Source organism: Mustelus asterias, chromosome 8 (genome assembly GCF_964213995.1).
Source record: "Mustelus asterias chromosome 8, sMusAst1.hap1.1, whole genome shotgun sequence".
NCBI classification, from domain to species: domain Eukaryota; kingdom Metazoa; phylum Chordata; class Chondrichthyes; order Carcharhiniformes; family Triakidae; genus Mustelus; species Mustelus asterias.
The window spans coordinates 4,421,988-4,449,446 of record NC_135808.1 but is presented as its reverse complement, the minus strand read 5'-3'; the positions used below and the strand labels follow the sequence as shown (position 1 = coordinate 4,449,446).

The window sequence follows — 27,459 nt, the reverse complement described above, 5'->3', positions numbered from 1 at the left end:
ACACTGTATGAGAACTGGGAACTGAAAGATCAGCAAGGACCTCTGTCGGGCTGGGGGAAAGAAGGAAGGGGAGAGAAGAAACACATAGAAGCTCATTGTCGAGAGAAACTTACTGGGTAGAATGAGCGGTGAACTGCAGGAACCCGGTGACCTTCCTGCCTGTAATGTTGCTGATGTGGAGATGCCGGCGTTGGACTGGGGTAAACACAGTAAGAAGTCTCACAACACCAGGTTAAAGTCCCACAGGTTTATTCGGTAGCAAAATGGCTTTTAAATGGCAAAATAGCAAAATAAGCTAGTGGCTTTTGCTACCAAATAAATCTGTTGGCCTTTAACCTGGTGTTGTGAGACTTCTTACTGTAATATTGCTCCCAAGGCAGGAGGTGGCGATAGATCACCATATTTGACATGAATTTAGTGCAAAGCTTCAACAGCCAAATGCTGTTATTAAACTAGAAAATAGAAGGAGCAGTTAAAGAAACAAGTGAATTGGTTTAAAATAATTTAGAAACATGAAATTATTGTTGTCCTTTTTATTTGTACCTTGATGCAGACTCTGGATCCTTAAATTCTCCACACACAATTCAAAGGGACTGATTTTTAAATTTCAGCCCCCTGTTCTAAACTGAATGATATTTGGGGCAGCATCGTAGTACAGCGGTTAGCACTGCTGCCTCACAGCTCCAGGAAGCCGGGTTCAATTCCGGTTTTGGGTCACTGTCTGTGTGGAGTTTGCACATTCTCCCCATGTCTGCGTGGGTTTCCTCTGGGTGCTCTGGTTTCTTCCCACAGTCCAAAGATGTGCAAGTTAGGTGGATTGGCCATGCCAAATTGCCCTTCGTGTCCAAAGACATATCGGATATGAGAGGTTAGTGGGGTAAATACGTGGAGTTAGGGGATAGGGTCTGGGTAGGATGCTCTGTTTAAGGGTTGATGCAGACTTGATGGGCCAATTGGCCTCTTCTGCACTGTAGGGATTCTATAATGATGGTTTGCCTGGAAATGACATCAAATTCACCTTGGTCCTTTAATTTTTACTACTTTGGGGAAGATCCTCGGATAGCCGTGGGAATGAGGGACTCTTTTGGGGGAAGCTTTATAATGTGCAAACCCAGAGAGCCGTGATTCTAATTTTAAAAATACTGGGTGGAGTTTACATCACATTAGCGGAGAAATTCTAGTCCTGCATCTTTCTCTTATCTCTCAAACTGTCTTCTTTCATTCTGCTGTCAACAGAATGATAAAAACAGATTCCTGACATCGGTTAAATTTTGCTTTCAGATTTATATTAAATTTAACTCGTGTCCACAGCTTTCAAATCCATTTCTTATTCTTTCTTCATTGAAGTTTCAACATTTTATGGTGAAACTTTCTTCAGTCCTGGTTTATTGATTTTCCATTTTTAATCTATTGGGGAAACCCATCTGTCGGACGTACAGATTGAGGTCAGCGTTTCTTAAAAATGCATCAAATAGAATAATCAGAGGAGTGTTGTGAGTGCTGCAGAAGGAGGCCCTTTGGCCCATTGTGTCCATACCAGCTCTCCAAAAGGAGCATTGTGACGTAGTGCCATTATCCTGCCCTTTTCCCCTACCCCTGCACATTGTTTCTATTCAAATAATTATCTAATGCCCTCTAGAATGTATTGATTGAACCTGCCTCCACTACACTTCCCAGGCAGTGCATTGCAGACACCAACAGCTCTTTGTGTGAAAAGATTTTTTCTCACGTCACACTTGCTTCTTCTGCAAATCACTTTCTACCTGAGCCCTCTCTTTGATCCCTTTACAAATGGGAACAGATTCTCCCTATTTACTCTGTTCAGCCCCTTCATGATTTTGAACATCTCCATCAAAAATCCTCTTCGCTTTCCTCTCTCCAAGAAGATCAGTGCTTCAGAAATAGGTTTATTATTTGATAACTTTCTTCATTAATTATGTGAATATTAAATATTCAGCTGCAGAAAATAACAGAAACATTTCCATCTGCCACTTTATAAAGTTGCTCAGTATTTGTTATTCATTTGTGGGACATGGGTGTTGCTGGCTGGCTGGTATTTATTGATGTGGAGATGCCAGCGTTGGACTGGGGTGAACACAGTAAGAGTTTTAACAACACCTGGTTAAAGTCCAACAGGTTTATTTGGTAGCAAATACCATCTTGCTACCAAATAAACCTGTTGGACTTTAACCAGGTGTTGTTAAAACTCTTACTGTATTTATTGCCCATCCCGAGTTGCCCTTGAACTGAGAGGCTTGCTCGGGAAAGTCAGGGAACCAAGAGGTGAAGGAATCAGTGGGAAGCGTAGCTGCTTAGGATTACAAAAAATCACGAAAAGACAGCACTCAGGAGAGGTTACGATAGTCCCCATCTCACAAAATATGACACAGTGTCTGGAAAGGCTCAGTAAACCAAGGTCCACCACACTACGAAAACAAAAAGGGACGGTCAATAGGGAATTAAAGGTGCTATATTTAAATGCCCGCAGTGTCCGGAACAAGGTAGATGAGCTTGTGGCCCAGATTGTGACTGGCAGGTATGATGTGGTAGGCATCACAGAGACGTGGTTGCAGGGGGTTCAGGACTGGCAGTTAAACATCCAGGGATTCACAACCTATCGAAAAGACAGAGGGGTGGGTAGAGGGGGCGGGGTTGCCTTGTTAATTAGAAATGAAATTAAATCAATAGCACTAAACGACATAGGGTCAGACGATGTGGAGTCTGTGTGGGTAGAGTTGAGGAACCACAAAGGCAAAAAAACCATAATGGGAGTTATGTACAGGCCTCCTGACAGTGGTCAGGACCAGGGGCACAAAATGCACCACGAAATAGAAAGGGCATGTCAGAAAGGCAAGGTCACAGTGATCATGGGGGATTTCAATATGCAGGTGGACTGGGTAAATAATGTTGCCAGTGGACCCAAAGAAAGGGAATTCATTGAATGTTTACAGGACGGCTTTTTGGAACAGCTTGTGATGGAGCCCACGAGGGAACAGGCTATTCTGGACTTAGTGTTATGTAATGAGCCAGACGTGATAAAAGATCTTAAAGTAAGGGAACACTTAGGAAGCAGTGATCATAATATGGTAGAATTCAGTCTGCAATTTGAAAGAAGGAAGGCAGAATCAGATGTGAAGGTTCTACAGTTAAATAAAGGTAATTACAGGCGCATGAGGGAGGAACTGACAAAAATCGACTGGAAGCAGAGCCTAGTGGGAAAGACAGTAGAACAGCAATGGCAGGAGTTTCTGGGAGTAATTGAGGACACAGTGCAGAGGTTCATCCCAAACAAAAGAAAGGTTATCAGAGGGGGGATTAGGCAGCCATGGCTGACAAAGGAAGTCAGGGAATGCATCAAGGCAAAAGAGAGAGCCTATAATGTGGCAAAGAGTAGTGGGAAGTCAGAAGATTGGGAAGGCTATAAAAACAAACAGAGGATAACAAAGAGAGAAATAAGGAAGGAGAGGATCAAATATGAAGGTAGGCTAGCCAGTAACATTAGGAATGATAGTAAAAGTTTCTTTAAATACATTAAAAACAAACGGGAGGCAAAAGTAGACATTGGGCCGCTCCAAAATGACGCTGGTAATCTAGTGATGGGAGACAAGGAAATAGCTGAGGAACTTAATAAGTACTTTGCGTCAGTCTTCACAGTAGAAGACATGAGTAATATCCCAACAATTCAGGAAAGTCAGGGGGCAGAGTTGAATATGGTTGCCATCACAAAGGAGAAAGTGCTAGAGAAACTAAAAGGTCTGAAAATTGATAAATCTCCGGGCCCAGATGGGCTACATCCTAGAGTTCTAAAGGAGATAGCTGAAGAAATAGTGGAGGCGTTAGTTATGATCTTTCAAAAGTCACTGGAGTCAGGGAAAGTCCCAGAGGATTGGAAAATCGCTGTTGTAACCCCACTGTTCAAGAAGGGAACAAGAAAAAAGATGGAAAATTATAGGCCAATTAGCCTAACCTCAGTTGTTGGCAAAATTCTAGAATCCATCGTTAAGGATGAGATTTCTAAATTCTTGGAAGTGCAGGGTCGGATTAAGACAAGTCAGCATGGATTTAGTAAGGGGAGGTCGTGCCTGACAAACCTGTTAGAGTTCTTTGAAGAGATAACAAATAGGTTAGACCAAGGAGAGCCAATGGATGTTATCTATCTTGACTTCCAAAAGGCCTTTGACAAGGTGCCTCACGGGAGACTGCTGAGTAAAATAAGGGCCCATGGTATTCGAGGCAAGGTACTAACATGGATTGACGATTGGCTGTCAGACAGAAGGCAGAGAGTTGGGATAAAAGGTTCTTTCTCAGAATGGCAACCGGTGACAAGTGGTGTCCCGCAGGGTTCAGTGTTGGGGCCACAGCTGTTCTCTTTATATATTAACGATCTAGATGACGGGACTGGGAGCATTCTGGCCAAGTTTGCCGATGATACAAAGATAGGTGGAGGGGCAGGTAGTATTGAGGAGGTGGGGAGGCTGCAGAAAGATTTAGACAGTTTAGGAGAGTGGTCCAAGAAGTGGCTGATGAAATTCAACGTGGGCAAGTGCGAGGTCGTACACTTTGGAAAAAAGAATAGAGGCATGGACTATTTTCTAAACGGTGACAAAATTCATAATGCTAAAGTGCAAAGGGACTTGGGAGTCCTAGTCCAGGATTCTCTAAAGGTAAACTTGCAGGTTGAGTCCGTAATTAGGAAAGCAAATGTAATGTTGTCATTTATCTCAAGAGGCTTGGAATACAAAAGCAGGGATGTACTTCTGAGGCTTTATAAAGCACTGGTTAGGCCCCATTTGGAGTACTGTGAGCAATTTTGGGCCCCACACCTCAGGAAGGACATACTGGCACTGGAGCGGGTCCAGCGGAGATTCACACGGATGATCCCAGGAATGGTAGGCCTGACATACGATGAACGTCTGAGGATCGTGGGATTACATTCATTGGAGTTTAGGAGGTTGAGGGGAGATCTGATAGAAACTTACAAGATAATGAACGGCTTAGATAGGATGGACGTAGGGAAGTTGTTTCCATTAACAGGGGAGACTAGGACGCGGGGGCACAGCCTTAGAATAAAAGGGAGTCACTTTAGAACAGAGATGAGGAGAAATTTCTTCAGCCAGAGAGTGGTGGGTCTGTGGAATTCATTGCCACAGAGGGCTGTGGAGGCCGAGACGTTGAGCGTCTTCAAGACAGAAATTGATAAATTCTTGATTTCTCGAGGAATTAAGGGCTATGGGGAGAGAGCGGGTAAATGGAGTTGAAATCAACCATGATTGAATGGTGGAGTGGACTCGATGGGCCGAATGGCCTTACTTCCGCTCCTATGTCTTATGGTCTTATGGTCTTATGGCCATTTCAGAGAACATGTCAAGTGGAGTCTCAGTTGCTCCAACATTCTCCTAATACAGACAAACACAAACCTGTCACAACAAGTGAGTCGCTGACATTCAGCAGAAGGAACTCACTCAAACTTGCCGGATGGGAGAACAGGGATATCGAAAGTTACATTCTGAACTCCGGCCAATCCGCTTCTCCCGTCTCGGAAACCCGCCCTCCTCACCCTGAGTGACAGCCGCTCTGACCAATCCGCTTCCCGGGAGGCTCGAAGGCCCGCCTCTCTCATCGCTGAGTGGCAGATGTTTTGAGCAATCAGCTTCCCCTCAAATCCACCCCCATATCTTAGTGACAGGCGCTTCGACCAAACCGCTTCGCTGTTGCCTCGGAAACCCGCCTCCCTCAGTCTGAGTGACAGGCGCTCTGACCAATCCGCTTCTCCAGAGTCTCGGAAACCCGCCTCCTTCATTCTGAGTGACAGGCCTTCCAGCCAATCCGCTCCCACAGGGACTTCACCTGGAAAGCTGTCTCTATTCTCATGAGAAAAGGACATTTTCAGACCATCCAAATCTCTTTGAAAACAATGTTTCTCTCAGTGTTACAATGTAGGAATTGTCAGCAATCTTTCCAGCTCCAGATTAGTTTGTTTGCAGCTGGAGAAAGTTTCTCTCAGTTCTTCACTCTTTCTTTTGCTAATTAACTGTAACCCAATTCCATCTTGTTCTGGAAGCTTCCAGCAATGGGAACAGTTTCCCATCTCCTCAGTGCAGAGCCCTCAGGGTTTTGAAAACCTGCAGCAAATCTCCTCGGAACCTCTTGTCCAAAGAAAATCAATCAATCTGTGGAAGGGAAGTTTCTCAGCCCTGGGACCAACCTGGGGAAACTTTCCTGTCTCTCTCTCTGATACCTTCACACATTTCCTGAAATGTGACACTCTTAACTGGACACAATTTTCCAGCTGATGTAGAACCAATCTTATACAGAAATTTAACATGTTTTCCTCGCTTTTCTACTGTAAGCTCCTGTTAATAGTCTAAGGTTTCTAAGATAGGTTTTATTAACAGCTCTATCAAACTCCCCATCACATTCCTTTATCCACAGATATACCCATGTCCTCTGCTCCTGTACCAACTTTAGAATTGTAGCCTTTGCTCAATATTGTCTCCAAAATAAGAGCACCCAGAGGAAACGCAAGCAGACATGGGGAGAAGATACAGACTCCGCACAGTTACCGAAGGCTGGAATTGAACCCGGGTCTCTGGGCTTGTGAGGCAGTATGCTAACCACTGTGCCACTGTAAATTCCTGTAAATGGAATACATGACCGGTTAATACAGTGGATGACTTTAGAAATGAAAATGCAGCAGACAAAAACACTCAGCAACAAACGACAAAGAGTGAATGAAATGAATGACCAGTTAATCTCTTTCTTCAGTGAGATGGGGTGAGGGATGAACAAGCAGCACGTGAAATTCAATACAGAGAATTGTGAAGTGATTCACTTTGGTAAGAAGGATATAGAATCTGTACAGTGCTGAAGGAGGCCATTTGGCCTCTCGTGTATGTGCCAACGTTTACCCAGACCCAATCCTCATAGCCCCATGTATTCACCCCGTTAATCCGCCTTACCTGCATATCTTTGGACACTAAGGGGCAATTTATCATGGCCAATCCATCTGACCTACACATCTTTGGACACTAAGGAGCAATTGAACATCACCAATCCATCCAACCTACATATCCTTGGGCTGTGGAAGAAGTCGCTGCTGTTTGTAGCTTCCTGAGACTTGCCCAGTTTATTAATTTGCAGAGATACAACCCCTTTGCAATTCAATCAAGGCCACGTTAAGCTCAAGTGGATGTTTCACATTTGAGAACAATGTGGAGCAAGAAAATTCTCTTCATCCCTCACCTCATCCCATTGAAGAAAGAGATTAACTGGTCGTTCGTTTCATTCGCTCTTTGCAGTTTGTTACTGAGAGTTTTTGTTTGTTGTATTTTCAGATCTAAAGGCACCTACTGTATTAGCCAGTCATGTATTCCAATCACAGGAAAGGTCTGGAATAAAACAGAAGATGCTGGAAATACCCAATGGCATCTTTAGAGAGAAAAACACAGTTGATTTCCCATATTTTTCTTCAGCCATTTCATTTTGTTCTCGAGGACTTAAAAAATTTTAAGTCGCAGATATTAAGCAAATACAGAGACAGGGAAAGCAGTAGCCGGGAGGGGAGTGTATTCTTTCCACAGTATTTCAGAGGTGATAGTATCTTGCTGTATTGCAACTAAAATAGAAACAGCCACACTTTTTCTATGGTTCACGGATGCTGGTTTTTCCTGTGTAGATATTCCTAGAAGTCTATGAAGTTGGAGAGGAGGATATCAGTGGGAATATATTTTGAATGTATTCCTCCTCCTTCCAAGTACCGAGTGGTGATTTGTCAGGAAATGTCTGACTGTCCTTTTGCACTTGCTGATGTGTTCTGGTACATCTCCGGCTTTTAACTGACTGAGTTTGAATCTTGTAAGAGCCTGTCTCCAGGCAGAATTGTCTCTGTGAATTTGGAGCGAGGTATTCCCAGCATTCCTTACCTTTTGTCCAATTTCTGTGTCCTGTTTTTTTTTAAATTTTAGCTGCTGTGCTTGTATTTCTTTTTATGGTTGTAGTTGGTTCATTTTTAATGATTCTATTTTACTCGAGCAGTCACAGGCTGCTACAATATGCTTTGTGGGCCAAACAATGAAGGAGGCAGTGGCGTAGTGGTACTGTTGCTGGACTAGTAATCCAGAGACCCAGGATAATGTTCTGGGGATCCCATCATGGCAGCTGGTGAAATCTGAATTCAATTAAAATCTGGAATTAGAAGTCTAATGATGACCATGAAACCATTGTCGTAAAAAAACCATCTGGTTCATTAATGCCCTCTCAGGAAGGAAATCTGTTGCCCTGACCGGGTCTGGCCTACATGTGACTCCAGATCCACAGCAATGTGGTTGACTCTCAAATGCCCTTGTGGATGGGCAATAAATGCTGACCCAGCCAGTGAAGCTCACATCCCATGGATGAGTTTAAAAAAATCAACAGATGCAAAATTGAACAACATCTGGCCTCAATTAGGGTGACCAGATCTGTACACAGCTATTATAGAAAGGATATTATTAAACTAGAAAGAGTGCAGAAAAGATTTACTAGGATGCTACCAGGACTTGATAGTTTGAGTTATAAGGAGAGGCTGGATAGACTGGAACTTTTTTCTCTGGAGTGTAGGAGGCTGAGGGGGGAATCTTACAGAGGTCTATAAAATAATGATGGGCATAGATCAGCGAGATAGTCTTTATCTTTTCCCAAAGATAGGGGACTCTAAAACTAGAGGGCATAGGTTTAAGAGGAGAGGGGAGAGATATAAAAGGGTCCAGAAGGGCAATTTCTTCACTCAGAGGGTGGTGAGTGTCTGGAACAAGCTGCCAGAGGTCGTAGTAGAGGGGGGTACAATTTTGTCTTTTAAAAAGTGCTTAGTTACATGGGTAAGATGGGTATAGAAGGATATGGGCCAAATGCGGGCAATTGGGACTAGCTTAGGAGTTTAAATTAAAAAAAGGGCGGCATGGACAAGTTGGGACAAAGAGCCTGTTTCCATGCTATAAACCTCTATGACTCTAATTAGTTTCTGCTCATCTTTTGCGTATCCTTGGAGTTCTGGCCAATATTTTTCCTTCAGTAGGAAAAGTCACCATAGTCTCAGATGGCCATAGGCTGCTCTCCTCTTTGAGAGAGAGCACAGACTGGTGGTGATTTAACCTGAGGATTACCACACCTCAGCCAGTACGGGAATTGAATCCACGATGTTAGCATCACTCCACGTCATGAACCAGCTGTCGAGCTAACTGAGCTAACCAACCTCTGATATTGTCCTTCAATAAGCATTAGTCATACAAATTATTTGATCATCATCATGTTGCTGTTTTCTACATTTCAACAATTATTCTACTTCAAAAGTGCATCATTCGCTGTGCAACCCTGAGGGACATGGGGTTGTCACAGATTCTGGATAGCATTATAAGTTCTTATTCTTTTTATATTAATTTATATTCAAACTAGTCTTGTTTTTTAAAGTTGTAATTGTGTTTCAGAGTTTGGTTTTAAATGTTGTATCCTGAAGAGTTTAATAGGATACAAAGTGTATCATTGTAATTCCCTATTGAAAGTGTTGAATGTTTTGAGATGCTGTTTCCATTTTGAAATGTTGGCTGTAAAGTTTTTATTAAGCAAACATTATGATTCAAGATTGAACAATACTGGTGATAATGATGAAACTTTATTGAGGATTAGTGAGATTTGAAACAGTATTTGATCATTTATTTACATTGAGAATCATATCACACCATTTATGCCTTGAGTAAAAGTCACGTTGATATGTGGCTGCACCTCTGGCCTAAACCCCTGGCTCATCCTCCAATAGTCTCGGAGTTTTCTACACTGATGTAAGAAGGAGCGTGGACTCTATTCAGGACAATTTCTACAAATCAAAACAATTGCATTGACTTATAATCTTCAACTTTATTATCCAAATGTACGATGCACTCAGGATTTGCCTCTACAAACCCTTGAGAATAATTATTTTTCTGAGGTTGAATCTATTATCAGTACAGGTGTGGCAATACCAAGGGACATATTTTACACTTGTCAATGTGTGGTATCCTTGATAGCCTAATGATTACTGCCAGAAGCTCCCTCCTCAAATTTCCTTGAACCGAGTCACCAATTCTCTCTAACTCCTTATCATGCTTCAATTAATGTGTCTCGTCTATGTTTCCATGGCAATGTAGCTACCTCTGCTTGCTGCTCTGTCCTTATTTGTCTGCTGTTATATACCATTGCAATGCAGACTGAGGCCATTCAGCCCACTGAATCCAGGTGGGCTCTTTGCACAGCAATCCACTCAGTTTCATTCGCCTCTTCACTCCTGCCTCACTTTGAAATTGAAGGTTTTGAGGGTTTTCCCTTTGGGAAATTTTATTCCCTCAAATCCTCATCCAAGTTCCTTTTGAAATCATTAACCATCTCCAGTTCCGCAACCATCGTGAGCAGCCAGTTCCATGTTATTACCACTCACTGTATAAAAAGACCTTCCTCGTATCCCCCCCACAGCCCCCCCGGTATCTCGAGCCTTACACTTAAATTTGTATCTCCGAGTGCTTGAACCAATAGCTAAAGAGAACAGACTTTCTTTGTATTGCTAATATAAACCTGTCATAATGCTGCACATGTTTATAAAAGCTTCCCTCAATCTCCTTTCGCCAAAGAGAACAACTCCAGCTTCTCCAACTTAACCTTCAGATAAAATCCTTTATCTCTGGAAGCATTCGGGTAAATCTCATCAGCCCTCTTTCAAACACCTTCCCACCCTTCTTAAAGTGTGGTGGCCAGAACTGGACACAATATTCTAGTTGTGGTGTAAATTCAATTTGATGAGACACACTACTGATTATATTGTATTTACATGTTCCGCTCCTCCTACTACCCTCCCACTTTGCTACAGTTTACACAACTGCAAGGCATAACGGTCTATTAGGTTAATACAGAGGCAAAATAATACAATTGGAAATATAAAACAACAACTTACATTTGTGTAGCTCACTTAAAGTGACAATGGTCGCGCTCGGGCAAAATTCCTGCCCGGGGTCAACGGAGATTTCCATTGTCGGACCCTCGCCTGCGCCGATTCCGCGGCTGGCGAGGCGGTAGAGTTCCACCAAAATGTTTCAAAGCACTTTATTTTAACATTATAGAACAAAACATTACATTGAACCAGACATAAGTGATCAGGGTACAAGATGTATATCTATGTACAGACAGTATTCGGATTGCATGGCATCTCTATTTTAACAGGTAAGCTTTCTAATTAAACATTTATCCTAATAAGCAACTATAGTGAATAAACTGGAAGAATCACGGATACACTAACATCTTACATACAGAAATAAAAGCCCGTGTTTCATCTGTCTGAATTCTCTGTCTTCATCAGAAGGTGGTATCAGAATGGCCGAGCACTGCCTGGTGTGATCACTGAGACATACAGACCAGTCTGGGCTGGATTGTTACTGGGACACTCTATCTGAAGCAGGGTGACAGTGGAGGTGCAGAGATGGACCTCAGTGTTGGCAAAAGAACCAAAGCAAGTGAATATCTGGAAAAGACTGCTTGAAGGATGGGGTGAGTTGTTTCAATAGTAACTTTCAGAGGATAATTGAATGACAATGTTACAGTTAAACCTATTGCAGCTCGACTGCAGTGGGCACTGGAGATGGTGGAAGCGGTGGGTGTGGACCCAGCTGGCAAGTCAATTCATCGAGTCAGAGCAGGCAGCCAGACTGAGTGATCGTATGATTCAACAAGGCATCCCATCTGCACGAGGGGGTCTTACCCAGCACCCCTAATGTGGTGATGCCGCAGTGTCAGTGTAAACATTTGCACCATTTTCAGATTCCTGTCCCTCAGTTTATCAACATCCTGGGGGTTACCATTGACCAGAAGCTGAAGTGGACGAACCATATAAATACTGTGGCTAAAAGATCCAGTCAAAAGATAGAATCCTGTGGTGAGTAACTCACCTCCTGACTCCCCAAAGCCTTTTCACCATCTACAATGCACAAGTCAGGAGTGTGATGGAGTATTCTCACTTGTCTGGATGAGTACAGCTCCAACAACACTCAAGAAGCTCAACACCACCAGGACAAAGAAGCCCGCTTGATTGCTACCCCTTCCACAAGCATCCACTCCCTCCACCACCGCGCACAGTGGCTGCCCTGTGTACCATTTACTAGGGACTTGCCAAGACTCCTTAGGCAACACCTTCCAAGCCCACTGTAGGAGTGAATTAATCGATTTATTAAGAGGGGGGATAGATCCTACACCCCTGTATGAGAGTAAGGGAATATGCTCGTCAAAGCTGATATCTCAAGGTTCTAACATCAGCAGAACTCACCAGCAAGTTTTTTTAATTGTTTGAAGAACAGACGGTTTCTCGATTACAAACCAGCTTTTGGGTTAAGGTTTAATTATAAATCTACATAAGGAAGATTGGAATTTTAATACAATGTTCAATGTATAACTAACTGTAAGCAGTTTGTATCTGTGACTTGGGAGCGAGACATATTAGAATGCTGTCCCTGTGATTGCTGTGTTAAAGAGATGTGTTAGAGCTGTGACTTTGAGCTGTGACAGTGTATCACAGAAAAGTGCTCTTCCAGAGGTTGCTCTGGAGTAGTTCTATTTAAATGATCTGCAAGCAGGGACAGAGTGTCACATAGAAAAAATTGTGGATGATACTAAAATAGGTGGGAAAACAGGCAGTGAAGAGGAAATAAAGATTTTACAGATGGATATAGATAGGCTCGGAGATTGGGTCAAAGTTTGGCAGATGGAGTTTAATGTGGATTGTGTGAGCTTATCCATTTTGGCAGAAAAAATAGAAAAGCAAATTATTATCTCAATGAAAAGCAGATTCGAAATGCATCTTTGGAGAGGGATCTGGGTGTCTTTGTTCATGAACCATAGAAAGTCGGTATGCAGGTACAGCATGGAATAAAAAATAACAAATGGGATGTTGGCATTTATTGCAAAAGGACTGGAATAAAAAAGTAGGGAAGTGTTATTGCAATTGTATAGGTGTTAGTGGGACCACATCTGGAGTACTGTGTCCAGTTTTGATCTCCTTATTTGAGGAAGGATGTGGTGCCATTGGAGGCAGTTCAGAGAAGGTTCACCAGATTGATTCTGGGGATAAAGGGGTTGACGTATGAGGAGAGATTAAACAGTTTGGGCCTATACTCACTAGAGTTTAGAAGGATGGGAGGGGATCTGATCGAGGCATATAAAATACTAAAATGGATTGACAAAGAAAACATAGACCAAATGTTTCCTCTTATGAGGTAATCTAGAACAAGAGGTCACAGGTATGGGTTGAGAGGCGGTAGATTTAAAACTGAGATGAGGAGGAACCACTTCTCGCAGAGGGTGGTGAATTTGTGAAACTCACTGCCCCATAGCGCGGTGGAGTCTGAATCATTGAATGGTTTCAAGAAGGAGATAGATGTATTTCTAGTAAAAAAAAATGGATTAAAGGAATATGGGGAACAGGTGGGGAGGTGGATTTGAGACCAAGAAGAGATCAGCCATGATCTTATTGATTGGCGGAGAAGGCTCAAAGGGCTGAATTTGCCTACTATTGCTGCTCATTCCAATGTTACCTCTGTGCTGAATCATGAATAAACTATTGTAACCTGTCCCTGGGTCTCCTGTGGTTAGTTGGAATAAATTCACCATAACACCAGGACGACTACCATCTAGAAGGACAAGGGCAGCAGATACCTGGGAACACCACCAACTGGAGGGTCCCCTCCAAGTCACTCACCATCCTGACTTGGGGATATATCAGCCATTCCTTCACTGTGGCTGGGTCAAAATCCTGGAGCTCCCTCCCTAACAGCACTGTACCCACATCTTGGACTGCAGAAGTTCAAGAAGGCAGCTCAGTGCCAGCTTCTCAAGGGGCAATGAGGGATTGACGAGAAATGCTGGACTAGCCAGCGACACACACATCTTGTAAATGAATTTTAAAAATTATAATTGGGGTCAATGATTTTGGAATTTTCTTTTTTCAGAATGCAAAAGCTAGAGCAAGGCGAAAATAGGGAAAATAGTATTGCATTGTGGTATTGGGATCTATTGAGGCACAAATTGCCTTTTAAGAGCTGTCTGTTGTCTGTTGACAGGAGGCAGGGAGACGGTGTGAAATTATGGGATGGATCTGTTAGTGACCTTTAACCCCGCAGATTGTCAGCGGGGCCAAGTTTTTCCCACCGCCATTTGATCCTGTACTGAAGTAAGGAAAGATTCTCTCAGTGAAAGTGTGGGTGAAAGTGTGGAGATGGGACATGTTGTCCGCATTGTAAAATGACACCTGTCCACCCTCATAGTCCAGGAAAACCCCGATCTTCTGGGGATTCACATGAGAGACACAGAGGGTCTCAATGCGGGTGGTAGGAGCAACATATAAATCTCCGTTTCTGAGCCACACAATCCAATATCCAACCTCAGGACTTGTATCGATTCTCCCTTTTCTTCTGACAGACTCTTGGGCCACTCCGATCTCCCAATCAGTCTTCTCCCCCACCTCCACCTCCCAGTAATGTCTCCCTGATGTGAATCCCTCTGATCCCAGGACACTGTACCAGTAATTAAACCTCTCCGGGTTATCAGGGAGCAGCTGCTGTTTGTCTCCGAGTCTCACACTGGTCCGGTCCTCAGACAGGATGAGCCGGGGATTCGCTGTGTTCGGATCCAGAGTCAGAAAGGCTGGAGCTGCGGGAAAGTTAAAATAACAGTCAGTGATTTAGAGAGAGGGGGAAATCGTATGGGGCAATGGGGAGGGTGGTAAAGAGGGAGGAGGAAGAGTGGGCAAGAAGGCGAGGAATGGGAGAACTGAGGGAGGAGGAAGAGAGAATAAGAGGGAGAGGTGCAGCAGGAAAGAGACCAAAGGACAAAGAAAGAGGTCAGCATGGTCAGGGAGGAGAGGGAGCGTGGGACAGAGGAGAGAAAGAATCTGGAGAATTGAAGAGAACAGACGCAGAGATGGAGAGATGAGTTAGAGAGCGAGTGGAAGACTGGAACTGGAAGGAGATAGCAGTCAGTGAGGGGTAAAGGGGGAGCACAGGAAGAGGAATAGAGAGCAAGAGATAGTGATGAAGGAGTGAGAGTGAGAATGGGAAGAGAAAGAGTGAAAGAGTTTATGAGAGTGGGAACGGTGAGACAGAAGAGGAGGGAAGATGAGGGAGAGCGTGAGAGTTTTAGGGTGAAGATGTTGAGGTGATGAGAGAATGATGCATGAGATTGGAAAGGGCAGTATGGAGAGTGGAGAGGGATTGCAGGATGTGGAGGAGAGAGGAAGCAGGGAGAGCAACAGAGAGAAGAGGTTTTGTAAGAGAGAGTGGAAGGAAAAGGGAAGAGCTGGAAAAGATAAAAGAGAGAGCAGGTGTGGGAGAACAATGGCATTGGGTGAGAAGGAGAGAGCACTGATCAGGGGTTGAGAGTGTGCAGGACAGGGCAGGGAGTGTGAGAGGATAAGATAAAGGTTAAAGAGAGCGCACAGCGAGAAAGAGAGAAAGGGAGAAATAGTTCAGGGAAGGATTGTAAGATGTGGAGAATAGGGAGGGGACAGCGAACAGGAGGGGGAGAGAAAGTGCTGCATTATTAGTGAGGAAGAGAGAGGGAAAGGGAGGGGAGAAAGGGGTAAAAGAAATGCGAACAAGACTTGAGGTGAAAGTTACTGCCCTTTACATCAAGCCATCATTCGATCAGTGTGGTCTCACTGTGCGCTGACAAATTTGAAGTCAATTGGAATTGGGAAAGTCTCTCTGCTGGTTGGAGTCAGACGAGCACAAAGGAAGGTGATTGTGGTTGTTGGAGGTCAATCATCTCAGTCCCAGGACATCACTGCAGGAGTTCCTCAGGGTTAGTGTCCTCGGCCCAACCATCTTCAGCAGCTTCATCAATGACTTTCCTTCCATCATAAGGTCAGAAGTGGGATATTCACTGATTTTTGCACAATTTTCATTACAATGTATAGATACTGAAGCAGTTCCGTTCTTATGCAGCAAGACCTGGACCAACAGTACAGCATGGGCTGACAAGTGGCAAGTGACATTCATCCCACACAAGTGTGAAGCAATGACCATCTCCAATAAGAGATAATCTATCTCACCATGACATTAAGTGGCATTAACATCACTGAATCCCCACAATCAACGTCCTGTGTATAAACATTCACCAGAACCTGAAGTGGACAAGCCATATTCATACAGTGGCTACTGGAGCTAGAGTCTCTGAGGTCACTAAATTGCTCGCCTCCTGACTCACCCAAACCTGTTCACTATCCACAAGTTAGAAGGCTCCACTTGCTCCAACAACCCTGAAGAAGCTCAACACCATCTGGACCAAAACAGCCGATTTGATCAGCACCCCATCCACCCTGTTGCAAAGTAGCTGTGTGTACAATCTACAAGATGCACTGCAGAAACTCACCAAGCATCTTTCAACAGTACCTTCCAAATCTGAAACCTCGATTAATGAGAACAAGGATGGCAGATAGATGAGAACACCACCAGATGGGAGTTCCTCTCCGAGCCACTCACCATCCTGACTTGGAAATATATCACCATTCCTTCACTGTCACTGGGTCAAAATCCTGGAACTCCCACCCTAACAGCATTGTGGGTGTACCTACACTTCAGGGACTGCAGCGGGTTCAAGAAGGCAGCTCACCATCACCACCTTCTCAAGGGGCAATTAGCAATGAGCAATAAATGCTGGTCTAGCAAGTGATGTCCTCAGTGGGAGGGGAGGGGGTGTGACGTCTCATCCCCTGGGGGGGGGGGGGTTTGAGAGGAGGTGTGACCGATCATCCCCTACGGGGGGGGGGGGGGGGGGGCGGGGGGGCGCGGTGGAGAGGGGATGAGAAGTCACACCCCCTCTCCTCCCCCCCCGAGAGGATGAGACGCCACACCCCCCTCCTCCCCCACCCAGGGGATGAGACATCACAACCCCTCCCCTCCCACTGCCCCCCCCCCGCCCCCCCCCACCAGGGGATGAGACGTCACACCCCCTCTCCTCCCCCCCCCCCCAGGGGATGATCGGTCACACCCCCTCTCCTCCTCCCGTCCCCCTCCCGCCCCGACCAGAGGATGGCCTGGGTCAGAGAGCCGTTGCAGTCTCTGACCCCACTCTCCGGAGGCTGCAGCGGCGACTTCAGACTTTTATTTTGCAGGTAGGTAAAAGCGCGGACGCGGATCGGGCCAGAAGACGGTGAGGTGGGATTTGGCGGTAGAGTTGGGCACGCGGTTCATTAAGTCGATTTAAATGCATGCAAATGCATTTCAATCATCGGGCCGACTGATTCGGGCCCGGCCCGCGCCCGAATCGGGTGTCGGTAAAGCCGCGATCTGCTCGGAATCGGGCGCAGATCGTGGTATAGGCCCGATGCCCAACTTTACCGCGATTTTGCACCCATAAAATCAGGCCCACTGTGTAAAAAGACATCAAATTTGATAGATTGTATAAGACCTTAGTCAAGCGAGGGACGGAGGCTGCAAAAATAGTAGATCCCTCCCATCAACTTGCATTCTCCAAACCCAAACAATTCAATCCATTATGGTTTACAATTTTGCCAGTTCCTTATCAAACTCTCTCTTGATGTTGCTGACACCCTGAGCCAACTTTCTCTCTCTCTTTTACTATCCATAATTCTACATAGGCTAGTACGGAGTGCTTTATGTCCCAGTGTTGCTCAGAGTTACATCCTAACTGCGGCAGTCATGAGGCTGAAATCACACACTGTACCTGGTTCCGATCTAAGCCCGGCTGGCAATTATGTAGCAGCTGAAAATGGATATGCTTTTGTGTTGTAGACATTGTATATCCCGAGTGTTCCCACACTGAACATTGGGGAAACCTCATTGTGTGTGTGAATTGGAGACATTTGACGTGCATGGAGCTTCAATGCAATGTTGGTCTTTCATTGGATGGTGCATGAGCTGTGAAAGTCCCACCTAATGGAATGGATTAAAATGGTCGAGGCAGTCGCCTGAAATAAAACCTATCAGAAATAATACAATTGTTAATCCTCCTGGTGTCCTATGTATCTCACAACCAAAACAGGCAAACAGATAACTTTACCGCTATCATGGTTTGTGCTGCTTTGATGTTGTGAATTTGATTTGTCTCATTTCCTACATTACAACAATGAATATTCCTCAATAACACTTCATTGGTTGTGGAGGACTTTAGACCACACATTAAGAAAATTAATTCTATGTATGTTTCCCCATTTTGTAACAATTGTTCTACAGATAGGAGTGCATAACTTGCTTATTGCTCTTTTGTGTTCCCTCCAACTACCCACTCTACATTCATCCCCCTCTCCCACCCCCTCCAGAGGAGTTGTGCTGAATTTCCTGTCTCCCACTTCCTTCCTCAACCATCACTGAGCACATTCCCACTCGTGTGAATAGTGGAAAGCGAGCCAGCAATATTGTACTATTTCTGCAGCCTCTGTCCCTCCCTTGACTAAGATCTTATTCAATCTATCAAATTAGATGTCTTTTTACACAGTGTCTCCAATTCCTACCTGTCTTCTTGATAAAGCATGAATAAAATGGTCACCAAAATTCTAGAAGGTGCCAGACTATTCTCCTCTCCATATTATCATTGACTCCTGAAACACAAGCTCCATTCCTCTGGTTATATTAAATCCTTTATTACTTTTATGCACAGTGCTGACAGCTTCAGACAATTACCCAGAGCTATCCAAAAAAGGCAAAAGATGAGAATGAAGAGTCTCCCAAGGATTAACAGCCATAAATGAGAGCATTTATTGTGAGGCTTGGAGTTTCTTTAGTCCCCACACAACTGGATTTATAATACAGACAATTAATATAAGAGTTTTACCGGGATTAATGGAGTTTCTTATTTCTCTCCATGCCGTGAACTGTAAAGGACCTTTGAACTTTCCAATGGACAGGGCGGCAGCAGATATTGAGAGTGAATGACCCTCCTCACTAATCCTGTGAACAAATAGTTGATGTTGTAAATTCAACTTTGTGAGAATATTGATAAATTATATAAATGATCGAGTTATCCCAACATTCTTATCATTCAGCACTTTTGTATTAGAGAGGATGTGATGGAAAGTGAAATGTTAATCTTATTTCTATAACTGAGTGAAAGATAATTTGGAAATTCAAGGGCAGAGAATGGAAACCCCTGGTGAATAAAATATTGTGCGGCATGGTGACAGTTTTATTGCTGGGATATTACATATTGGGGCTTTCCTGGTGCAGTGGGTAGCATCCCTGCCTCTGAGCCAGAAGCAAAGGTTCAATTCCCACTCGAGGACTTGCTGACCAAGGAATGTACATTCATAATCCAGCCTGTCAATCATTTCAACTCACACCAATGGCAGGCAGCAAGAGTGGGAGAGATTCCTGGTCTGCCTGTGATCAAAATAAAATTGGACCCTCAGTCATCGCTATTGAAAACTCATGTCTAGAACATGCCTGTAAAAATCCATGTTGTCATGGAAACTCGGACTTGTTGGTGAGCCAGTTTGTTGGATTGCAGGTGTGGATCTGACTGGTGTTAACACCATAGGGCTGGATCCATGTTCTGGCTGGTATGGATTGGGGACTGTATCTTCATGCTACCATTGGAGGAGCTGTGGGTTGGAGGTCCCATTGTGTAGAGAGCTCAAGAAGATAGCACATATTACAAGAGAAGATATACATTTAACCTACACACTTGCTATTTATAATCAAAGTTGATAAAACTCAAAGGGTCAAACTATTAGAAGCACGTAAACATCTAAAAATTGGGCATTAGCTTATTATCCCAAAATGTAACATTTGGGCCCAAAACCCTCTGAGAATCCTGAGCTCCTCAGCTTCTGGCTTTTTGATCATCTTTGATTCCAGTTGCTCAGCTATTTGTGGCTGTGCCTTTAGTTGCCGAGTCCCTAAACTGGAATTTCAACCCTAAACCTCTCAGATTTTCCACCTTCCTTTCTTCCTGAAGAAGAAATATTTTTGTTGAAGATTTCATCTTGCACTCATCAGGTCATTTCACTCGAATATAAATGAAAGGAAGATAATAAATTTATACTGTATGAGAAGAGTTTGCTGATTAGTTGGCAAGTGGACTCTGATTGGGAGAGGTATTGCCATGGAGAATGCACCAGTTGATAGTGACTGACAGCTAACTGCCAAACATTGTTGAAATTTAAACCAGGCAGCTTCACAATGATTGGTCAAGGCATTGCCCTGAGGAGTGATGAACCAGTGATTGGCTGTCACTTATTTTGTTTCGCTGAAACAGGTGCAATGTGTCAAGATGTTCTTGCTGTCTGCAAAGAACAGGGCCCTGTTTATTATTATATGCAGCATCCTTTACAGGCAAATACACTGTCATTATAGTTCTAAGCATACTACGGATCGTTTAGCAAATGTTGTCCAATCGCAGAATCACATCTAACTTTGGACACTAAGTTATGACTTTTACAAGGCCAGGCTGGTTGGATACAGTCTTGTACCTTGCCCATTGCGAAGAGTAAAAGGGATGTGCTGCTTGTTATAATCCACCATTCTATTGTATGTATGACTGACATATTTGCTATCATACTGTCATGAAATTCGGACACAACATTACGGGCGGCACGGTAGCACAGTAGTCAGCACTGCTGCTTCACAGCTCCAGGGACCTGGGTTCGATTCTCGGCTTGGGTCACTGTCTGTGTGGAGTTTGCACATTCTCCTCGTGTCTGCGTGGGTTTCCTCCGGGTGCTCCGGTTTCCTCCCACAGCCCAAAGATGTGCGGGTTAGGTTGATTGGCCATGCTAAAATTGCCCCTTAGTGTCCTGAGATGTGTAGGTTAGAGGGATTAGTGGGTACAATATGTAGGGATATGGGGGTAGGGCCTGGGTGGGATTGTGGTCGGTGCAGACCCAATGGGCCGAATGGCCTCTTCCTGCACTGTAAGGTTTCTATGATGCTCATTTCTGTGACAGGCAGAATGTATTTTTGTTTGGAGGCAGCATTTTCTGAGTGGCGAATTCTCATGTTGCTACTGGTATATTAATTTTAGATTGACAAGGTTTGCTACATAATCCTGAATGTGCTACGAATTACACCAGCAAGTAGTCTAAGAATCATAGAATCATAGAAACCCTACAGTGCAGAAGGAGGCCATTCGGCCCATCGAGTCTGCACCGACCACAATCCCACCCAGGCCCTACCCCCACATATTTTACCCACTAATCCCTCTAACCTACACATCCCAGGACACTAAGGGGCAATTTTTTAATCTGGCCAATCAACCTAACCCGCGCATCTTTGGACTGTGGGAGGAAACCGGAGCACCCGGAGGAAACCCACGCAGACACGAGGAGAATGTGCAAACTCCACACAGACAGTGACCCGAGCCGGGAATCGAACCTGGGACCCTGGAGCTGTGAAGCAGCAGTGCTAACCACTGTGCTACCGTGCCGCCCCAAATGTCAGTCAGGGTCAGAGTACGGTGCATTTGTGCATCCTGGAAGCGACATACAGTAATGCAAAAGGCCAATTTGTTGCAGACAGAAAGAACATGTGTCTGCGTTGTCCCTGTTTCAGAAAAACAAAACATGTGACAGCCATTTGCTGGTTCATTCCTCAGGCAATGCCTTGACCAATCAAAGTCAAGCTGCCTGCTTTAAATTTCAAACAATGCTTGGAAGTTAACTATCAGTCACCATCAACTGCTGTATTCACCATGACAATGCCTCCATCAATCACAGTGCACTTAGATAAATCATCGATTACACTCCCACCCTGAGCTGGGGGGGCGTATCATAGAATCTCTATACTGCAGAAGGAGGCCATTTGGCCTAGTGAGTCTGCACCAACTCTCTGACAGAGCATCTTACCCATGTCTTATCCCTGCAACCCTACGTATTTAACCCACATACCTCTTATCAACACATCTTGGTACACTAAGGGGCAATTTAGCTTGGCCAATCCACCGAACCTGGATATCTTTGGACAGTGCGGAACACCCGGAGAAAACCCACACAGACATGAGGAGAATGTGTAAACTGCATACAGACAGTCACCCAAGGTTGGAAATGAACCAAGATCCCTGGCACTGTGAGGCTATCCACTGAGCTACAAATGAGTATTTCTAATACAATATAAATTTGTTATTTCCCTTGGATTTGTATTCTTGCAAAATGTCCCGATCAGCGCAAGATAAAAAGCTTTGACAAAAAGTGTATATTTTTCAGCATTAATCAAGCTCCTTACAACCAAAGAACTACCGTTTTCCTCCTTCAAGGCATTGTCTAAAACCTCCTTCGCCTGGGTTAATGGGCCCTATTTTCCCATTTTAATTCTAAGTGCTGGGTGGGCTTGAAACTGGGAGTGTTTCAGATCTGACTTTTAGACCCGTTCTCAGGCGCTCCCATACGCACTCTGCCTGAACAAATAGCAGCGATTCTGAATTGTGCTGCAGAAGCCTGTGGGCGGTGCTTAACGCACCCGAAACGCTGCAGCTCTGCCCCCCCCCCCGCCAGACAGCTATCTGACCCGCTGCCCTCCCCCCCCACCAGAGAGCCATCTGACCCACTGCCCTCCCGCCCACCAGAGAGCCATCTCACCTGCCTCCCTCCCCCCCACCAGAGAGCCATCTGACCTGCCTCCTTCCCCACCCCCACCAGAGAGCCAGCTGACCCACCTCCCTCCCCGCCACCTGAGAGCCATCTGACCCGCCTCCCTCCCCCCGCCGCCTCCCCACCACCGATCTGAGTCAGAGAGCTGCTGGAAGCTCTGAACTCACCTCCTCAGAAGCAGAAGCGCCCGAATCGGACCTTTGCGGACCATGTCTGTTTCACGCCGAATCTGGACGGGCGAACGTGGTGGGAAAGGGGGACGTAACAGTAAGTTTGGGCGTGCAGCCCATTAGGTCAATTTAAATGCATGCAAATACATTTAAATTGATGATGCGCCCGTTTCGGCGCGGTCCCGACGGCGGCCATTTTCAGCCATTGGTAAAGAGGGAACAGGCGTGGAGGCGGGCACGGATCGTGCTACTTGCCTCAAGCCGAACTTTACCAAGTTTTCGCGCCCGAAAACAGGCGCAACTTGATGATAAAATCGGGCTCAACATCTCCTTATGTGGCTTGGTCTCAATTTTTGCTTTCTAAGTTCTGGCACTCCTATGCGGCACTTTGGGATTTTCCAATATGTCAAAAGCGCTATATAAATACAGATTGTTGCTGCTGCGGTTGTTAACGAGACAGAGCAGTATAAAAATAGAACCCAGTTCTTCTTTATGGTGAGGCTTTCTCAGGTTTGCCGGGGGCTGTACAGATGTTCGAATGACCCACAACATGGAAACATGGACCATGTGTCTCTCTCAGGGTCAGTCGGAAGGTCACTGCCTACCAGGCAGACTGCAGCTTGTAAATCATCACTGTGGGACTTGGAACATGGTTATGTTATTCCCACAATGTCATCTTGTCATTTAATACAATATTAATCACTGCAATAAAACTTGTTACTACAATGAAAACACAGATACATGTATCACAACGGAGTTACTGTTAGTCAACTCATAACCCTTTGAAAATATAATGTTGGCACTGTAAACAGGAAACAAATCCACTCGCAATCCCGACATTATTGAGATGCTTTTCAAACGGACAGTGTAAACTTTCAGTAAAGAGCATGTCCTACCTTCTTTCCCGACAAGCTACCTCCTGAAAGAAATAAATCACAGATAGTGAGGATGATTACTGGAGGAGGTGGATAAGATGGTTCAATGAACAGATACAGACAAATGTGATTTAACCAATGTACTGTAAAGTGATACATTTTGGAATCAAGAATGAGGAAAAATAATACCAACTAAATATTAAAATTTAAAAGGAATACAGGAACAAAGAGAATAGGGGACAACTACACAAATCTTCAAATTAATTGTGAATAGGAGATCAGGAACTTTCTTTTGCCAATGAATTGTGATGATCTGGAATGTGCTGACTGACCTGGTGGAGAAGCTGATTAAATCCCAATTCTTCAGAAGTGATTTGATATATTTATAAAGAAAACATTGTCCCCAATCAGAGTAAAGAGCTGGGGCAGTGGATCTAATTGGAGAGCTCTTTCACTGAGCCAGCACAGACAGGATGGAGGGAATAGTTTCTCCTGTGTTGTAGAATTGATGATATTATAAAGATGGTCTTCGTGTCAGATACTGGAAGTCAACCTCACTCTCATTCACACTGATTTTCTGTCCGCGCTCACCCCAAAACCGCAAACTCCTGCCCGAGGTCAATGGACCATTGCAAGGTCCACCTCCCTCCTGTGGTGGGCAGGATGAGAAAATTCCCCCCAGTGACTCTCACACCCATCCTATTAGACACACCCGCACACTCACAACATGGGAATGGAACTGAATTACAATGTCAATTACAGGACAAAATTACACTCATGGAGCAAGGAAATAATTCCAACCATATGTCCAGATCAGACCAACTCATTCCCAGGAAGTGCCCAGTATTCCGGAAATTCTGCACAGTGTGGGAGCGGGAAGTTCAGAGACAACAGGAAAACTGATCAGGAAGGAACACAATTCTGCTACTATTTTCCAGTAAATTCTATATTAATTTCACAGTTATCATCAGTTATTTAGTGACTGTGTGAAGTTTCCCTGAACTGAGCCGCAATATATTCCCTCACCTGCAGAAATATCAGCTTGTCTTTTTGCTCCATCTGTTTCTGCAACTTTGAGAGTTTCTCCTCAATCGAATTTAAATTCTCCTGAATCTCTAGATGGTTTTTCTCCATTGGTTCTAGAATCCTCTTCGTTTCTTCCCTGAGATCGCTGAGTAAACGCTGCTCTTTCTCAGTGAGAATCTGGTGCATTTTCGTGAACTCGGATGTGATGTGGGTCTGCAGACTGCTCGACTGTTCCTACCCAATGAAATGTGAAACATAATTAATGTCCCACGATAAAGGGAACAAAACTAACCGAGATCCCAGAAAATCAGCACAGGGAGACCTTACCCTAACTTCAGAAATATTCCCTTTCTGTTTCTGTTCCGTTTCTAGAACCGCCGATTTCTTCTCTGTGAGAGAATCTAAGGAAGATTTCAGCTGATCCTGGGATTGGGAGAGAAAATCACAGAATGAAAGTGTAAAATATTGATAATGTGATAAAACTATCAGTTTATAAAATATTCACTTTATTACCTTGTAGAATTCAGCAGCATCTTCAATTGCAAGAAATTTGTGAGATTTGTGTTCTCGCGAATCTCTACAAGTGTAACAGATCAATTTCTTGTCAGTTTCACAAAACAGCTTCAGTTCTTCCTGATGTTTCTCACAGTGAAGTTTACTTTCCTTCTCTTTCCGATTCAGCTTTAATCTTCGAGCTTTCTCGGCCAGATTCGCTAAGGCCCGATTTATCCTGAGGTTTCTTTCCGGAAACTCCTCTCGACATTCCGGGCAGGAGTTTATCTCCTTCTTTTCCCAATACTGGGTGATACAGGAGCGGCAGAAGTTGTGTCCGCAACCCAGTGTTACCGGATCAGTGAAGAAATCGTGACAAATGGGACAAATTGCCTCCTCACTCAAACTCTGGAGCTGTTGTCTGGAAGCCATGTTCACTCTCAGCACTTCCTGATTCAAACAGTTTTAGTTTGGATGTTACTGCAATGCCTCAACACCTTCAGTTCTACAATTTCCCGATAAAGTTCAAGACAATACTCCGAGAATTATTGTTAAAAACTATTTACTGTCCTGACAACTTTTTCAGAGGCAGAAACAAAACCTGAATATGTTGAAGGACAAACAGTTTTAGAAAATGGAGGGAGGATTGAACCCTGGCCACGAGGTTAAGGTCCATGGGGTGTTGGCAGTGGAGGATGGAGAATGTATAAATGGGTGGGGACTGAGATTATATTGCCCTCTGCTCCAAACAGAACTCACTGCAAAATAAAAAGCACTTTGGTAAACATGGGTAAGAATCATGGACATAATTGCAGCCATTTATTGTTCAACACAAAGAGACAGAAAAGTCAAGGTGTCATTCTGGATCACAGCTCCAGTGAAACTATTTACAGGAACTGTGAGGTTCAAATTTATTTGTGAGAAACTTTTGCATTTATATAGCACCTTTCACAACCTCCTGGGTGTCTGGCATGTAAAAATCCACAATGTATTTCTGATGTGGAGACACTGTTGTTATAGAGTCATAGTCACAGAGTTTCACTGCACAGAAAGAGGTCCTTTGACCCACCCTGTCTGTACCAGCCATTAAGCACCTATCCTCATCCCACTTTCCAGCATTTGGTCTGTAGCCGTGCATGCTATGGCCTTTCAAGTGCTCATCTAAAATACTTCTTAAATATTGTGAGGGTTCCTGCCTCTACCACCCTTTCAGGCAGTGGGTTCTAGATTCCCACCATCCTCTGGGCGAAAATGTTTTTCCTCAAATCCCCTCTAAATCTATGCCCCTGGTCAGTGATCCCTCTGCTAAGGGGAAAAGTTTCTTCCTATCTATGTCCCTCAATTTTGTACACCTTTATCAGGTCCCCCCTCAGCCTCTCTGCTGTAAGGAGAAACAACCCCAGTCTAACCAGCCTCTCTTCATAGCTGAAACCCTCCAGCCCAGGCAGCATCCTGGTGAATCTCCTCTGCACCCTCTCCAGTGCAATCACATCCTTCCAATAATGTAGTGACCAGAAAGCACATAGTCCTCTAGCTGTGGCCTAAAGAGTGTTTTATACAGTGTGGTAATATAATCAGGGCCTCGTTTTAAGGCTGATTAAATTGGATATCCTAAATTAAAGAATTGGGCAGATGAAAATCAAACAGTCAAACTTCAGGCATGATGAAAGTCAAATATACAAAGACACAGGAACATGTCTGGGCCTGGCTCATCAATCACCCATCAAAGATCATTGCACCCTACTGGGACCCAGCAGGAGATCATCGCACCCCATTGAAATGCACCGGCCTATTGTTAGAAGCCCAGATCGGGCCAGACTTTCTGTCACCTAGAGTTCCTGCAGTTACCTTTTCAGGCAACAAGTTACATGTAAGCAACAGCATGGAGATGGACACCTGGGGGCGGGCTCCAGTGTCCTGTCAGGCAGACATCAAGAAACCCACTGGGTATTGGGATCCCCACTCCTGGGACCTCACTGGCCGGAAACCAGAGATGTTTCTGGAAAGGCAGGCAGGAGGATAAAGGTACACATCTCAGACACACCAGCAGCGAAGACTCGATGAGGGAGGCGACCTTGACCATCCAGAAGACTGACCAGGGAAGGAAGGAAGGAAGAAGCTGCCATTGAGACTCACCTTCGTGACGACGGAGCAGAGAGACTCAGAGAATCGGGCCTACAGTTTAATCAAACCATCTTTGCGGGTAGTATACTTGAATCTGGGATATCCTCTTGTTTTATGGGGTAATTTAAGGGTTAATAGTGTTATTAATAAACTTATTGAACCTTTACTTGTGTTTGTCTTTGTCCACCTT

The 27,459-nt window shown here is 44.4% G+C and overlaps 1 protein-coding gene across 1 annotated transcript; it reads right to left on the bottom strand.

Annotated features, from left to right (window-relative positions):
• Positions 1–9,634: 9,634 nt before the first annotated feature.
• On the bottom strand, positions 9,635–25,596 carry LOC144496786 (zinc-binding protein A33-like). Its single transcript, XM_078217328.1, has 6 exons — positions 25,167–25,596; positions 24,981–25,076; positions 24,654–24,887; positions 23,649–23,671; positions 18,835–18,950; positions 9,635–14,694 (listed from the first exon to the last, which is right to left on the bottom strand). The coding sequence occupies exons 1-6, from the start codon at positions 25,575–25,577 to the stop codon at positions 14,144–14,146; spliced, it is 1,431 nt and encodes a 476-aa protein (XP_078073454.1). The 5' UTR covers positions 25,578–25,596; the 3' UTR covers positions 9,635–14,143.
• Between the last annotated feature and the right edge of the window lie 1,863 nt (positions 25,597–27,459).